A 14,511-nucleotide genomic window follows, 5' to 3' on the forward strand; every position below is an offset into this window, starting at 1 on the left:
TAAATTGAGGACCCAGTTGTGGGGGCAATAAGCTGACTTTGTATAAATATACAAAAGAATGAAGGCTACTGCTTAGCACATTGTAAGCTGCCCTGAGTCTCCGGAGAAGGGCGGCACATAAATCAAAAAATTAAAAAAAAATTAAATTAATTAACTTTTGCTTTGCTGATTTTGCAGATGTTTTGAAAGACCAGGGCAGTTCAAAGAAACTTTCTGTGCTCTGGTGTTAATTTTTGTAAAAATGTCTTTGGACAGATTATCAGAGTTGGAAGGGATCTTGTAGGTCATCTAGTCCAACCCCACACCTAAGCAGGAGACTCTACACCATTTCTGGCAAATGGCAGTCCAATCTCTTCTTGAAAGCTTCCAGAGATGAAGCTCTCACAACTTCCGAAGGCAACTTCTGTTCCATTGGTTGATTGTTCTCACTGTCAGAAAATTTCTCCTTATTTCCAGGTTGAATCTCTCCTTGATCAGTTTCCATCCATTGTTCCTTATCTGGCCGTCAGGTGCTTTAGAAAATAGCTTGATCCCCTCCCCTCTGTGGCAGCCCCTCAAATACTGGAAGACTGCTATCATGTCTCCCCTGGTCCTTCTCTTCACTAGGGTAGCCATGGTTCCTGCAACCATTCTTCATGTTTTTGTCTCCAGGCCCCTAATCATCTTGGTTGCTCTTCTCTGCACTTTTTTTAGAGTCTTCGTGTGTTTTTATTGTACTGGGCATATTTAAATCGTATTGTCTTTTCCTACATAACCTGTTAAGAGTTGTTTTGATTGCAGCAGCACAGAAATATGTCAAATAAACAAACAGAACAAAACACCTGACTGTACCCAATGTTCAAATCTGGAAGATGCTAAGTGTGATGTCATGGCCCAAGCTCCGCCTCTTTTGTATGTTTGTCAATATTCCATGCACCTGCAAAAAGGGCGGGGCTTCAATCCCAGTGACACATCTGACCTCTTGCTGATTTTGTTATCTCCCTGCTGAGGCCCATGGGTTAGTACATAAAGGAAGTGATAATAATATTAATAGCAATCATAATATTTTGAAAAGGGATAAAAACAGAACAATGTGTCATGGTCATGTGTGATTCCTGGACTTCCCAATCCTAGCTTAAGCCTTCACATGAGCTTTGCCAGAAGCAGCAGCAAATGCAGCACGTACCAAATATGGTAACCATCATGGCCTTTTTGACCACATCCTGCAGATAGTGTCTTCTCATAATGTTGTGATTGTTTGGTTATGTGCCGCCAGGTTGTTTTCAACTTGCACCACTGGGAGGGGAATATGGTTTAGGGCAGTGATGGCTAACCTTTTTGCCATCACGTGCCAAAAGTGGAGGGAGTGCGGGGAGGTCGTTCGCGCACATGCGCCCAAACTCATAATTCTATGCCCCCCACCCCCTGTGCATGCGTGCGCGACCCTCCCACACTCCCGCCACTTTTGGCATGCAATGGCAAGGTAGGCCCATTTCTCGCTCTCCCCAAGCTCCAGAGCCTTTCTAGGAGTCTGGGGAGGGTGAAAACGGCCTTCCGAACCCCCCCCCCCGAAGGCCTTCTGAAGGCCCTCTGGAGGCCGGAAATGGCCCGTTTGCCAACTTCCAGTCCCACTGAAAGGCCCGTTTTTCACTCTCCTCAGACTCCAGAGCCTTTCTAGGAGGCTGGGGAGGGTGAAAACAGCCTTCCCCCCTCCCCCGGAAGCCCCCTGGAGCCCAGAAACAGCTTTTTTCCTGACTTCAGGTAGGCCCAAAAGGCTCAAAAATCAGCTGGCCGGCACGCGCATACACGCCAGAGTTGAGCTCGCGTGCCTACCGATATGGCTCTGCGTGCCACCTGCAGCACATGTGCCATAGGTTCGCCATCACAGGTTTAGGGAATGCTGCCTGGGGTTAAACATACTTGCAGTAGGCATCTCTCAGCCTGTGAGCTGCAGGAAATTTATGTCCTTGCTCTTGGGGCTGATTGATGGATTAATAGCTGCTCATTTCACATAGGAGATTCTAGGCAGCAATTAATATATGGTTGTAAACCAGGGGTAACCAACCTTGGCAACTTTAAGACTTGTGGACCTCAACTTGAGCCTTGGTGGTGCAGCAGACTAAAGCACTGTTAAGTAACACCAGCTGCCTGCAATTACTGCAAGTTCAAATCTCACCAGGCTCAAGGTTGACTCAGCCTCCCATCCTTTCGAGGTAGGTAAAATGAGGACCCGGTTTGTGGGGGCAATAAGCTGACTTTGTATAAAAAAGAACACCGCGGGGGGCGGGGGGGGCAGGGGGGGCGGGGGGCGAAAGCCCTACTAAGCAGGTATATACAAAAGTATGAAGGCTATTGCTTAACGCATTGTAAGCCGCCCTGAGTGTCCAGAAAAGGGCAGCATATAAATCGAACCAATAAATAAATAAATAAACTCCCAGAATCCCCCAGCCAGTCACGCAAGTCTTAAAGTTGCCAAAGTTGGACTTCCCTGCCCTAAACCCCTCCCCTCTTTTTTTTTGAAGCCTTTTGCTTTAGATAGGGTGCATTTGAATTTTTGATTATTTTGTTCTTGTTTTCAATTGGATGTTAACTACCCAGAGTTGCACGGTGAATGGACAGTGATACCAAGTGAATGGATGGCTGGATAAATGTCAACCTTTGAAGGTAGGACACATCCGGAAACAGACATCAGAAGAACTCCTGATCTCTATTTTATTTTTATAAGGTATAACAAAAAGATTTTTGGAAGGCTGGCAGTGTTTTTCTTTCCTCTTCTAAAAAGTGGCCATCTTTTAAAGGAAGTTAAGATGGACTTGGTTTAAGTTTCTTCCTAACATCCCCTTCTGTTGACAGCTTGTTTTGCTGTTACATTTTCTCTGACGTTGACTATAATACGGTAAGTGAAATACAACCTCTAGCAATTGCACTGCCAACTATGAGCAATATTTGCCTAGGCTTTCCACAGCCAAGAAATTAAAAGGAAAATTAAAAAAAGTTGCAACCTTCCCTTCTAAGGAAACCCCAGCCTGATGACTCAGGAGCATTGTTACATCAGTGGATTATCCTCTGTTGCTCTAAAAAAAGAAAACGACATCCCAACTGCTAAAAGATTCACCACTTGTATTTTGGTGGACACTTCACACTGGCTTTGAGAATGGCTGAGAAGGCTTTTTAAAAATTACCTAAGCTTTGGGATGATAGTTTATTGTGTCCAACTAAGAGTTTGAGATCAGCATTTCTAAGAATCCTAAGAGAAGGATCAGTAAAAGTAATTCCAGGTTTGGAAATTAGCCCCAATTTCTCTACTCTGGTTTCTTTACTCACTTACAGTATACAAATGGGGAATTATAGGTTGCTTATACAGGGAGTTCTCATTTAATGATCACAATTGGGACTAGCAACTCAGTTGTTAAGCAAAGCAGTCACTAAGTGAAACTGCAATCATGCTTTTGATCTTACTTCAACTTTCTTTGGCTTTGCAGATCTATGGATGTCATAAATGGGAGGATTGGTCGCTAAGTTGCTTTTTCAACATTGTTGTAACTGCGAGTGGTCACTAAAAGAGGACTACCGGTACCTGTACTAACAAATTACCCATGTTCTGATGTATTAAAATGTAACTAGTGGTCCATAATGTTATGCAAACACAGCTTTTGTATGAACCTGCCACAGGAGGGGGGAAAATCAACAGGAAGGTGTGCTACAAATTGGAGCAATTACATGAATCCATGTCTCCCTGATTAAATTTACTTCGGGTGAAATTAAGCTGAGAACCCAAGTCTGCCCAGATAGGGCTAAACTATAATGCTGAGCAACCCTCATTCAAAATGGCCAAGGCAGAAAAATGCTAGGACTTATAAATTCAGGATTTGAAAAGTTGCAGGTTTCCCACTGCTGGATAAAGGGAAAGAGGCTAAATTTTAATGTAAGTTGCAATATAAAATTTATTTTGCTCCTCCATGATTTTTCCTATTTGCAGAACTAGGGAAGCAACCCTGAAAGAGGCTCTGCCACGTTGTACAAAACCAGGATCTTGGCTCGTTGAAAAGCAGTTTCAGGATCTGAAACCAAGATTTTGGCATGTTGAAAAGTCCACTATAACAAAAAAGGATCATGGTTGTCCAGAGTCCTAAAGCAGGAAAGCAACAGCTGAGTTTCCAGGTGGTATGGATGACATCTATCATTGAGCCACCAGGATTGTTAGTGAAGGGAAGTGATAGATACAACACTACATAGTAGAGTTCTTTCTCCACTCCTCCATGCAAAAACCAGCCTTGAAAAAAAGATCACACTGGCTGCCTGTTCCCCATATAGCTTTGATAGAGCAATTTTGCTTACAAGTCTTTAAAAGGCTAGACCAGTGGCTCTTAACCTTTTCTTCCAAACGGACCCACTTTAAATACCGTTTATGCAGGGGTGAAATGCTCCCGGTTTGGACCGGATCACCCGATCCGGTAGCGATGGCGGCGGGTGGTTCAGAGAACCGGTAGCAAAAATCCCTGCCCCCCCCCCATGCTCAGCTGAGTCACACGATCATCAGAGGCTTTTTTTTTTTTACTTTTAAAAGCATTTTTTCTACAACCTCTTCCGACGAAAAAATGCTTTTAAAAGTAAAAAAAAACAAACCCTCTGATGATTGCACGGCTCAGCTGGGATCCTCAGAGGCTTTTCAAAGCATTTTTTTCTGCAACCTCTGGGCCGAAGAGGTGGTAAAAAAAATGCTTTGAAAAGTCTCTGAGGATCCCAGCTGAGTTGCCTGATTGGCAGAGAGGCATTTTTTAAAAAACCTCTCTGACGATCCCAGCTGAGTTGCCTGATCGCCAGAGGCTTTTCAAAGCATTAGAAAAAATGCTCTGAAAAGTTAAAAAAAGAAAAGTTGGCCATGCCCACCCAGTCACATTACCCCCCCACACCAAGCCACGCCCACAGAACTGGTAGTAACACATTTTACATTTCACCCCTGCTTTTATGGCCACGGACCATGGCTGCGAACCCCCAAGGCTTAACTCAAGATTTAAATTATAAATTCTTCAAGCTTCCCAGACCTCCTGTGATGACATCACGGCCCCCTGAGCGGCCTTCAAATCATAGGCCAGTGATGGCGAACCGAAGCGCGTGTCTGCTCTTGGGCTTTGCGCCCGTGTGCCTGGGCCGCAACCCGGAAGAGGAGTGCACCTGGGCGTGCCCAGAAATGAACTTCCGGTTTCAGTTACTGAACTTCCAGTTTCAGCCAGCTACTCTTCCGGGTTTCTGGCATGTGTGCGCACGTGACAATCAGCTGGATGCTCACGCAGGAAAACAGAAGACCTGATCTTCTATTTTCTGGCACTGCCATGTGCAAAAAGGCCAGCTGATCGTCGTGTGTGCATGCACGCCAGGAACCCGGAAGAGGAACGGGCAATGCCCCGCGTGCCAGGTGAGATGGCTCCAAGTGCCACTTCGGGCACGCGTGCCATAGGTTTGCCATCAGTTGAGAACCACTGAGTTTTTTTAATCTATGAGAATAACCTGTTATAGTACATAATCTAATTCATCACACATATAGTGTGTTTTTAAAATAATTCACTGCCCTGGTGTTTTATATTTTGATACACATTTTTATATGTTGTTTCTGTGGATTGTATATGCTGCATTTTGCTACGCCATACGAAATAAAATACTTTTTTCCCTCCATTACTGAAACCATTTATCAGAAACCCTATACAGTATGAGTAAATTCTAGGTATAACGTTTTAAGTCATTTTAAATGTCTCTGTTGTGATTGATTGGGTAATGAGTTTGTGAGTCATTACCCAAGAAAATGTAGTTCTGCCCATTTTTGGGTAATTTACCCAGGTTTAGGAAGCACTGGGTAAAGGGCTGACCTCATTCTAGCTTCTAGTACAGCATCCAACTCTATGTGATTTTTAAGATCAATTTCACAGCGTACGCCCTGTATATTAAGATCACATGAATTATTAGCATCACTTCATACTGCACTGGTAAGACCACACTTGGAATACTGCGTCCAGTTTTGGTCACCACGATTCAAATAAGATGTAGAGAAAAAGTGCAAAGAAGAGCAACAAAAACGATCAGGGGACTGGAGGTTAAAACATATAAAGAATGGGTCGCAGGAACTGGAAATGTCTCGTCTAATGAAGAGAAGGTCTAGGGTGGACATGATAAGCAGTATGCCAGTATTTGAGGGGCTTGACCGATTCTCCAAAGCACCTGATGGCAGAGCAAGAAGTAACAGATGGAAGAGTATTAGAGATCCAATTTATGATTAAAGAGAAATTTCCTGACAGTTAGAACAATTAATCAATGGAAGGACTTGCCTCCAGAAGCTGTGAGTGCTCCAACACTGGAAGTTTTTAAGAAGAGATTGGACAACCATTGGGCTGAAAAGATGTAGGGCTTCCTGCTTCAGCAGGGGGTTGGACTAGAAGACCTCCAAGGTCTCTTTCAACTCTGTTACTGTGTTACACTTCTGTTTGCCTACTTTTCTCGTATTTGGGTTTTACACATCCCCAAACAGACAAGCCGGTGGACAGGAGTTCACATCACAGGCCTACGTGCCTGCAGAAGTTCTGCTTTTGGTGACCTAGGTGTGGTTATTGTAACAGGATGAAATGAATTATTGCACCATAACCGAGACACTATTGTTGCATAGGGTTATGCGTAGGACAAGGCCGGATTGCTTGCTTTGAAACAAGTGCTGTGGAAATGGTTGAGTAAAGTGACCTTCCTTCAGGAGACGAGACTGACCTTGGTTAGAAACAAGGACTCAAGAAGTGATGGCTGCAGTGTCCTCATTGGTCTGCATGTTGCCAAATTAAGCTGCTGTTGCTATTCCTCACGTATAGGCAACACAGAGGGATGTTCTGCTTTGATTTCTTGCAGCTGAAACAATCTGGACCGAGGTGTCAATTCGGATTTAACATCTGATAATTTTGTTTTTATAAACAAGAAAGCCAGATTGCGTGCAAAAGCATTATCTTTCATTAGAAAACATATTCTCATGTCCACGTGACAAAACATTCCTTCTGCTTCCTGACACGCAGAGACTGCGATATGATTTTTTTTTAAACTTAAATATTGATGGACTAGTATACATTTAATACCAATTTTCTTTTAGATTTTAACTTGGTGTGCCTGTTTGGCCAGTGTTTGTAACATCTAGAACACATTTCTTCAGTCTTGTCAGCCATTACTGTAGTGCCAAATCTACATTCAACAAGGAAATTGGTCTATATGAGACCAATTGTACTATACGAGATTCTCATAGGATGAGACAGCAAGAATATCAGATCAAAGGTAGCTTTCTCTTTCTCTCACTCTGAATAGCCTTCATGTCTTTTTGATATCTTCCATTGTGACTCCCACCAACACCTGGCTTTAAGAGTGAAACCGAGGAAAGGAAAAAAATTATTAGCAAGACCACTTCCCCTTCTTGGTATCATTCTGGAAAGGGGCTGCTAACAAAACTTTAAAAGTTTTACCTTCTTGTGCTTCACTCTTTTTTATTAGACACGCAAAAAGTGAAAAAAAAAGCCAGCTCTATCTGACCACAAAGGACAAAGGTGCAAACATTGTTTTTTAAAGAAACAATGTGACTTGCCAAATACACGTGAGAGGAAATTCTAGGTCTAATTAACATACAGCCTCTCAGGAGGCCAGGTGTGAAACCAGAATGAGATAAAATATCTATTTTGGCTCAATTAAAGAGGAAGAAGTCAAAATGAAATGCTTGAGGGAAGAAAATGCTTGCTCGCCTGGACAATAAGCCATGTAGCCAAATTGCTTTTTAGCTACATCCTTGACTTACATTGTTTAGTGACCAAAGTTACAGCACTGAACAAAATGACTTATGACTGTTCCTTGCACTTACGCCCACTGAAGCATCCCTATAATCATATGATCAACATTGGGGCCCTTGGCAACTGGCATGTATTTACAATGATTGCAGCATCTGAAGTTCCTGCGATGGTCATTTCACACCGATTCCTGGGGGAAGCCAGATTTGCTTAATGACTACAGAATTTGCTTAACAACTGCAGGGGTTCGTTTTAACTGCGACAAAGCGGTTATAAAATCAGGACTACTCACTGAATTGCCTTGCTTGGCAATTCTGGTCCCAATTGTGATTGTAAGTAGAGGATTACCTATATAATAAATGTTCCAATTGCAAGAAATAAACTGAAAACAGCATTGTGTTATAGCAGGGGTGGCCAACCTTGGGAGCTGAAGTCCACAAGTCTTAAAGTGGCCAAAATTGAAGACCCCAGCTGTACAGCATCAGGATTAGGGTCCCATGACCCTAATCCCGATGGCTTCCATGAAGAAGTTTCAAAAGTCTTTGAAGATCTGTTCTCCCCCGAGTTGTGGTAGGGTGGGTGTTAAGGCTTCAGGTGAGTTTTCTGTTGTTGTTATATTGTATGCTTTTTCTGAACATACATGGTTCTTTTTCTCCAATTAATAGGGATTTTTCCTTAAGTTCTTAAAGTGTAAAAAGGGTGATCTGGAGTCAGAGGTCCTCTAAATTTAACGAAGCGATACAACTGTACCAAAGTTCATTCATCACAACATGCTGATCCAGATGAGTGTGTTTGGGTTAAGAGTAGAAGGATAGAAACAAAAACAGTATTTGCTGTGGGACTGTTTAATACATCACCTGGAAGAGTGGAAGATGCAGAAGAGGTCTTTCTCGTTTGCAAAGAGGTGCGTGGATACTGGTAATGGGAGATTTCAAGTATCCATGGATTTGCAGGAAATCTGACTCAGCCAGGAGAATTAATAATTAATCAGAGAATTAATAATTTCCTGCCCTTTCCTGCCTATAACTTCATTGGTCAGAAGACGGAAGAAACATAACAGGAGGAACCCTCTCCGACTCAGTCTATCCAATGTCTGTGGGTGTTGCCCAGATATGGGTATATTCCATCTTTGACCTTGTATGTAATAATAGTACAAGGATGTGTGCAATTTGGGGTTTTTTCTCTGTGTTCACAGGTCCTGCTGGATGAGCAGGTAGCAGCTGTGGCTTTTGTACAGTTTCCTCTAATGAATCAATTGTGCCCTTTCCTAGATTGGAAGCCTTCAGACAGTCATGCCTTGGGCATCTCGTGGCTTGACCACTGCAATATTGCAGAATTTTCAGGGTAGGGAAGTTTGCCCTGTCTCTTGCCACCTGTGTTGGCTAAAGAAGAATAGGTGCTGGCTGAAGAGGGGCTTGAAAAGGTTATTGTATTGGATTCCGTGGCTGTTGAAATCAACAGGTGCAACACCCAATGAGACCTGATCCTATTGTACAAAAGCCGCAGGAACTCCTCCCTTGGGGTGAATCTGTGGGACGCTGGAGAGGACAGGTTACAACCACTGACTGGCCTTACTCTCCTCCCTAAGAAGCCCACCATATTATGATCTGGATCCCACCATCATACTCTTTTTATACGTTCAAATGAAACCGCCGCTCAGGAAACCAGTTTTTATTTATTTATTAAAAACATATGAGTTGAGAGATATATCATAGGAAAAAAATTATTTCAAATATACAGATACTATTATCCAATTAGCCATTAAAGGAGAAAGAGAAATTAAAATCGGAGAAATTTCAACTCCCACCCCACCTAGTTTAAATTAACCTGAACTATGGTGGACATCCTTCTTCAAGGGGGAAAAAAAAAGATCAAAATGCATCTAGGGGCTATTCACCTAGGAGGCAAATTTACTTATTTGCTAATCCCTGCTGATTTTTATTAGCAAAAGCAAAAAAAGTAACAACCGTGAGCTATGCTCCGGCTCTCTTCTCAATTAGGCCTGGGACTTAAAGTATCTCTGTTTTGTAACAATTCCCAAGGACCTTTGACCCAAGTAGAGATTTCTATCTAGGAAGGAAGGAAGAAAGGAAGGAAGGAAGGGAGGAATGGGATAGGTTAGGATAGGACATCCCAGTGGTGCTTTTCAAAAGGCAACTCTGACTTTGCTTTTTCGTTGAAAACGTTTCATTTCTCATCCAAGAAGCTTCTTCAGATGAGAAGCAAAATGTTTTCAAAGAAAAAAACAAAACAAATCCAGTTGCCTTTTGAAAAGCACCTATGGGGCCACTGTGACCTGGGTGATTGAGAATCTCCGTAGACGTTAGGACAGGACAGACAGAAGGTACTTCTCTTATACAATTATATTACACAGGCCAGAACCATCCCAACAAACTCTTCTCAAGCCTTGATGCTTTTGCTTTTGATTGGAGATCGAGGAGGAAGAAACAAAATGGCAGAGATGGAAGTTAAATAAACTGCTACTAGAAGCCCTATGAAAATAATGGCTATTTTTGCATACTGTACATATTTCATTCAGTTTAACTTGGTTCCTGTTAGGTATCTCAAGCCCTCCAGACATGGACTCCAACACCCATCAGCCCCAGCCAGCAAAGCCAATGGGCAGAGAGGATGTCACCCAAAACAAATGGAGGGTGTGGAAGATTGCTCTAAAGGTTCAGAAGGACTAGAAGTCAAAGCAAGTGGCCCAAGGACGAAAGGAGCACAACTTAAAAGACTGTAAGAGGGACTCCGCCAAGTTAAGTGATCTACATAGTTACAGGATCAATATAAATGGAAGTCAGATCATAGATTCTGCATTCACAGCAGCAGTCGGGGGTCCATCTCCTACCTAGAAAAGTATCTGAATACCACCCACCACTCCGCTTCATGTTATAACTGTCCTTTACCCTAATGCAAGTCAGGTCTACCACGTTGGATCTGGCTCCTGCTTTATCTGAGTGTGTTCTTCAGTCTGTACTGAATCTGTGGAGACAAAGAGTATTTGGCTGCTTTTAGACCAACACTAAGGACACCGAAGAACAAGAGACACGGAGATCTTATATTCTATTTGTCCAAATATTAACAAATCAGAAGGGCTGCTAAATTTCCCTGATGCGAATACCGTTATCTTGATAAACTCTGAAAGAGTAGCTTAAAAAAAGAAAGAGAGAAAAGCAGCAAATGGGATATGATTCATAAAATCCACTGAACTTAAGACACATTGCAATTTAAGGATGGGAACCCAATTCACAAATGACTTTATGGTCACTGATTCATAATTAGAAAAGCTAGCAAGATTGTTTACAAAGGGTGTAAAACTGATTTAACTTTATTTTTAGCTCCGTGGACATGACATACATATCGAAATAGCAAGTGCTTTCTTCTCATTAGATCACAGATCCTTACCTTCCTCCACAGATACTTGTACTATTTGGTCTGCTTCAATTGGTTCTAGAAGAAAATACGTACAGATATTGGTATTAATTCTATATTGGTAGCCAACTTTTTATCAACCTGCCTTGTCAATGACTGTAGCCTTTGAATGACTGTTTCCACTCTATACAAAGTCTCTAAAGCCTCTTTTATAAGAGAAGAGCATCTAAAACTACATCATTCTATTTCTACCACAATACTGCAGTGGAAGGTTGGGCTATGTCCTCCCAACATAAATAAACATTAGAATGCATTGCATTAACATAACAATACAATCATCAGCATCACATGAAAGCACAAGTTTCCTTAGAACTCATGCTGGTAATTACTGAGCCATGAATATAACTGTAACATTTACCTTGTACCACCTGTTCAGGAGCTGGCACAGTGGCTGCTGGGACTTCTGCTTCTGCTTTTTCAGTAATTTCTAGAACGAACAGGATCAGAATCAGGATCAGAGATAAGGTATTATTCAGTTTCGGGGTGCAAACTGTTAAAATGTTTTGGCAGTTCAGATAGGAAAAACTCCAGAACAATGTTGCTGTCCGTATAAAATTTGAGCTTATTAAAATCACTTCCCTTTTCTGCAATAACATTTTTTGATACATTTGAACCCCCTACAATTTAGAAGGGTTAGAGATTTTGCTAAAATAAAATAATATGTAGGGTTGAACTGTAGATGCTGATGCTGCCAAACCAATATGAAAAGCTGCTACTGGTAAAGAGTTGAGAAATTTATCCTTCAGCATATTGCTGAATTGCTATGTGACATACTGTATTGTATCTAGGCAATGATGGATTATTTTTAAAATGGGTAAAACAGCAGAAAAGACCTCTAAACTGACCACAGAAATGATAGAAATGCATAGTTGTTTGTACACTGCCCAGAGCTGTATACAACAGTAAGATGAGTTAATGCAATTTATAAAATGGTTATAAAGATTTATTTTGTTAATGAAATACTTACGGTTGTTCATTACAAGTCCAGGGAATGGTCTGTTGGAAAACAATGTAACATTTCAATGCTCAGAAATAAATTATTTAATCCAAATTTCCACTGATGACTTCCAAGAAATATTTTAAGTGTCTGATTTTAGAACCAATATAAGCCCTCTTAATCTTCAAAAACCGTGTGATTTTCTTTTTTCTATGTTACTTTAATTCAGGCTTCCTCAACTGATGCCCTCCAAATATGTCTGACTGTAACTTCTTTCATCCCCAGCCACCAAATCACAGTTTGGAATAGTGGTTAGTGTGTTGGATTAGGAATGTGGAGACCCAGGTTTGTATCACTACTCCGGCATAAAATACCCTGGGTGACTTTTAACCTAACATACCTTACAGGGTTGTTGCAAGTATAAAATTGAAGGGGGATAATGTAGACGGCCTTGAGCTCCTGGAGGAAAGGCGGGATATAAATGCAACAAATAGTTGAATTAATGGAATCTAGAAACTTCAACTGTGCTCTACCAATACTATAATTCCTAAACCATTCAGCAAGTCCAATAAGAAATATTCAACGTAAAAAATACACAGCCCTAGTTTTATATCTTTATGCCCAGTTCAAACTAATAATCATCGTCATATTTCCTGTTTTATTGAATTCTGTTTAATTCTTTCACTTTTGGCATATTCCTTTCAATATCTAATACCATACCTGTATTTATCCTTTTTTTTAAAAAAAAAAAACCCTGTACTTGAATTCTAGAACTTGGCTATCTCCATCCTAGATCACAAGTATTCCAAAAATTCTATTTCTGTCTCTATCCAGGGCAAACCTCAAGGACAAAACACTTATCTCTGAAATTGAAAATATCTCCTCACGTCAGTTCTCCTTTGTCTTAAGCAGGGATGAGAGAAGCTGTCCGCCAAACCCTTTTTCAAGATGGATTATACAAAGCCTGATAGCTATAAAGCATTCTAACCATTATATCAAAGAGTTGATCTTCCAATTCTGCACTACTTAAAGTGGTTAGAAATTATAGACAATTCTCCACTTATGACCACAATTGGAACTGGAATTTCTACTACTAAGGGAGTTTTTTTTTTTAGTTGTGCCCATTTTTATCATCTTTTTGCCACAGCCGCTAAGCTAAACACTGTAGTTGTTAAATGAATTATATGGTCATCAAGAGAATCTGGTATCTCCCCCACCCTCCCCCAACTGACTTGCTTGTCAGAAGCCTTCTGGGAAGGTCGAAAATGGCGAGGATGTGCCCCTGGGACACTGCAATTGTTCTAAATATATGCCAAGCCTCTGAATTTTGATCAAGCATCTGTGGGGATGCTGCAAAAGTCATAAGTGCAAGGAACGGTTGTAGGTCACTTTTTTCAGTGCAGTTATAACCTCAAATGGTCACTCAATGAATGGTTGTAAGGCGAGGACTACCTGTAGGGCCTAAGAATGTGAAGAGAGTTCTACAGGTAACGGGCAGAAACGGAATTGTTCATCTCCAGGCCAAGCCTCAATTTAGAGATCCTTCCCTCCTGATCTTTCAAAATTTCTTAGAACTGTTTTGACTGTGGTCCATTTCCTAGGCCAATTGCCAGTGCAGTCACCACATCCTCTTTTAAGAGTTCTGCAGAAGGCTGGGCTGGGCTGCTGAGTGCAACAGAGGCTAGAAGAAGACAAGATGGGCTCTCTTAACACGCTACCTGCCACTGGGAAGACTGCTGGCTTTTCCCAGCCCTGAGAGTGCCAACATCCTGATCTACAACAGCTTCTTTCAACATACAATTGTACGGTGTACAATGTAGGTTACACTAAATACTGTACTGCTGAAAGTCACATACCTAATGACAGTAAATTTAATAAACTCCGCGGAATCCAGAATCTTCCTCATGGAACTGATTTCAAGATAGCTGGGAGCTTTAAAAGATACACCAGGGGGCATTCCATCCACCACCACACAGCCAGGGTTGACAGTGATTTTTCGGTATGGGACTTTCACAGGGTATCCCATACCAATAGCTTCCCCTACAGAAGAGAAAAGGGAGCTTATCAAAGAAGGCAAGTAAACGGTTCTGGGTTCAGAGGCGTTTCTTGAAACGTGTACATATTCCTGGGGAACAAGATGATAAAAGTGCATGAGGAACAAGCAACATATTTGGAATATAACTGCCTAGTAGTTATGAGAAAGAACAGTATTGTGAGAAAAAACTTCAAATGACTATTTTTTTACACAACGAGAAACCAAATATTCCTTTAATTACATGTTGATTTGTTCATTCAAGGTAGTAATAGTGTGGCTTAAAAAAAACCTCACATGATCTATTAATAATTTTTTTAAAAATTAAA

At 41.4% G+C, this 14,511-nt stretch overlaps 1 protein-coding gene across 3 annotated transcripts in view; it reads right to left on the minus strand.

Annotated features, from left to right (window-relative positions):
• Positions 1-9,442: 9,442 nt before the first annotated feature.
• The window catches only part of GTF2I (general transcription factor IIi), a 74,012-nt gene continuing 68,943 nt past the window's right edge, over positions 9,443-14,511 (minus strand). For 2 of the 3 annotated variants that reach the window (XM_070932064.1, XM_070932065.1), the window contains 5 exons: positions 14,007-14,190; positions 12,181-12,209; positions 11,572-11,640; positions 11,187-11,231; positions 9,443-10,763 (listed from right to left, as the gene is read on the minus strand). In XM_070932064.1, coding sequence (XP_070788165.1) covers positions 10,705-10,763; positions 11,187-11,231; positions 11,572-11,640; positions 12,181-12,209; positions 14,007-14,190 — 386 coding nt within the window. In that variant the 3' untranslated portion in view covers positions 9,443-10,704. Of the gene's footprint in view, positions 10,764-11,186; positions 11,232-11,571; positions 11,641-12,180; positions 12,210-12,550; positions 12,610-14,006; positions 14,191-14,511 lie in introns of those variants that run through there. The other variant, XM_070932063.1, reaches the window with a different exon arrangement.

This window comes from Pituophis catenifer, unplaced genomic scaffold (genome assembly GCF_029215685.1).
Source record: "Pituophis catenifer annectens isolate HBS135680 unplaced genomic scaffold, rPitCat1.0.hap2 SCAF_1, whole genome shotgun sequence".
NCBI lineage: Eukaryota > Metazoa > Chordata > Lepidosauria > Squamata > Colubridae > Pituophis > Pituophis catenifer.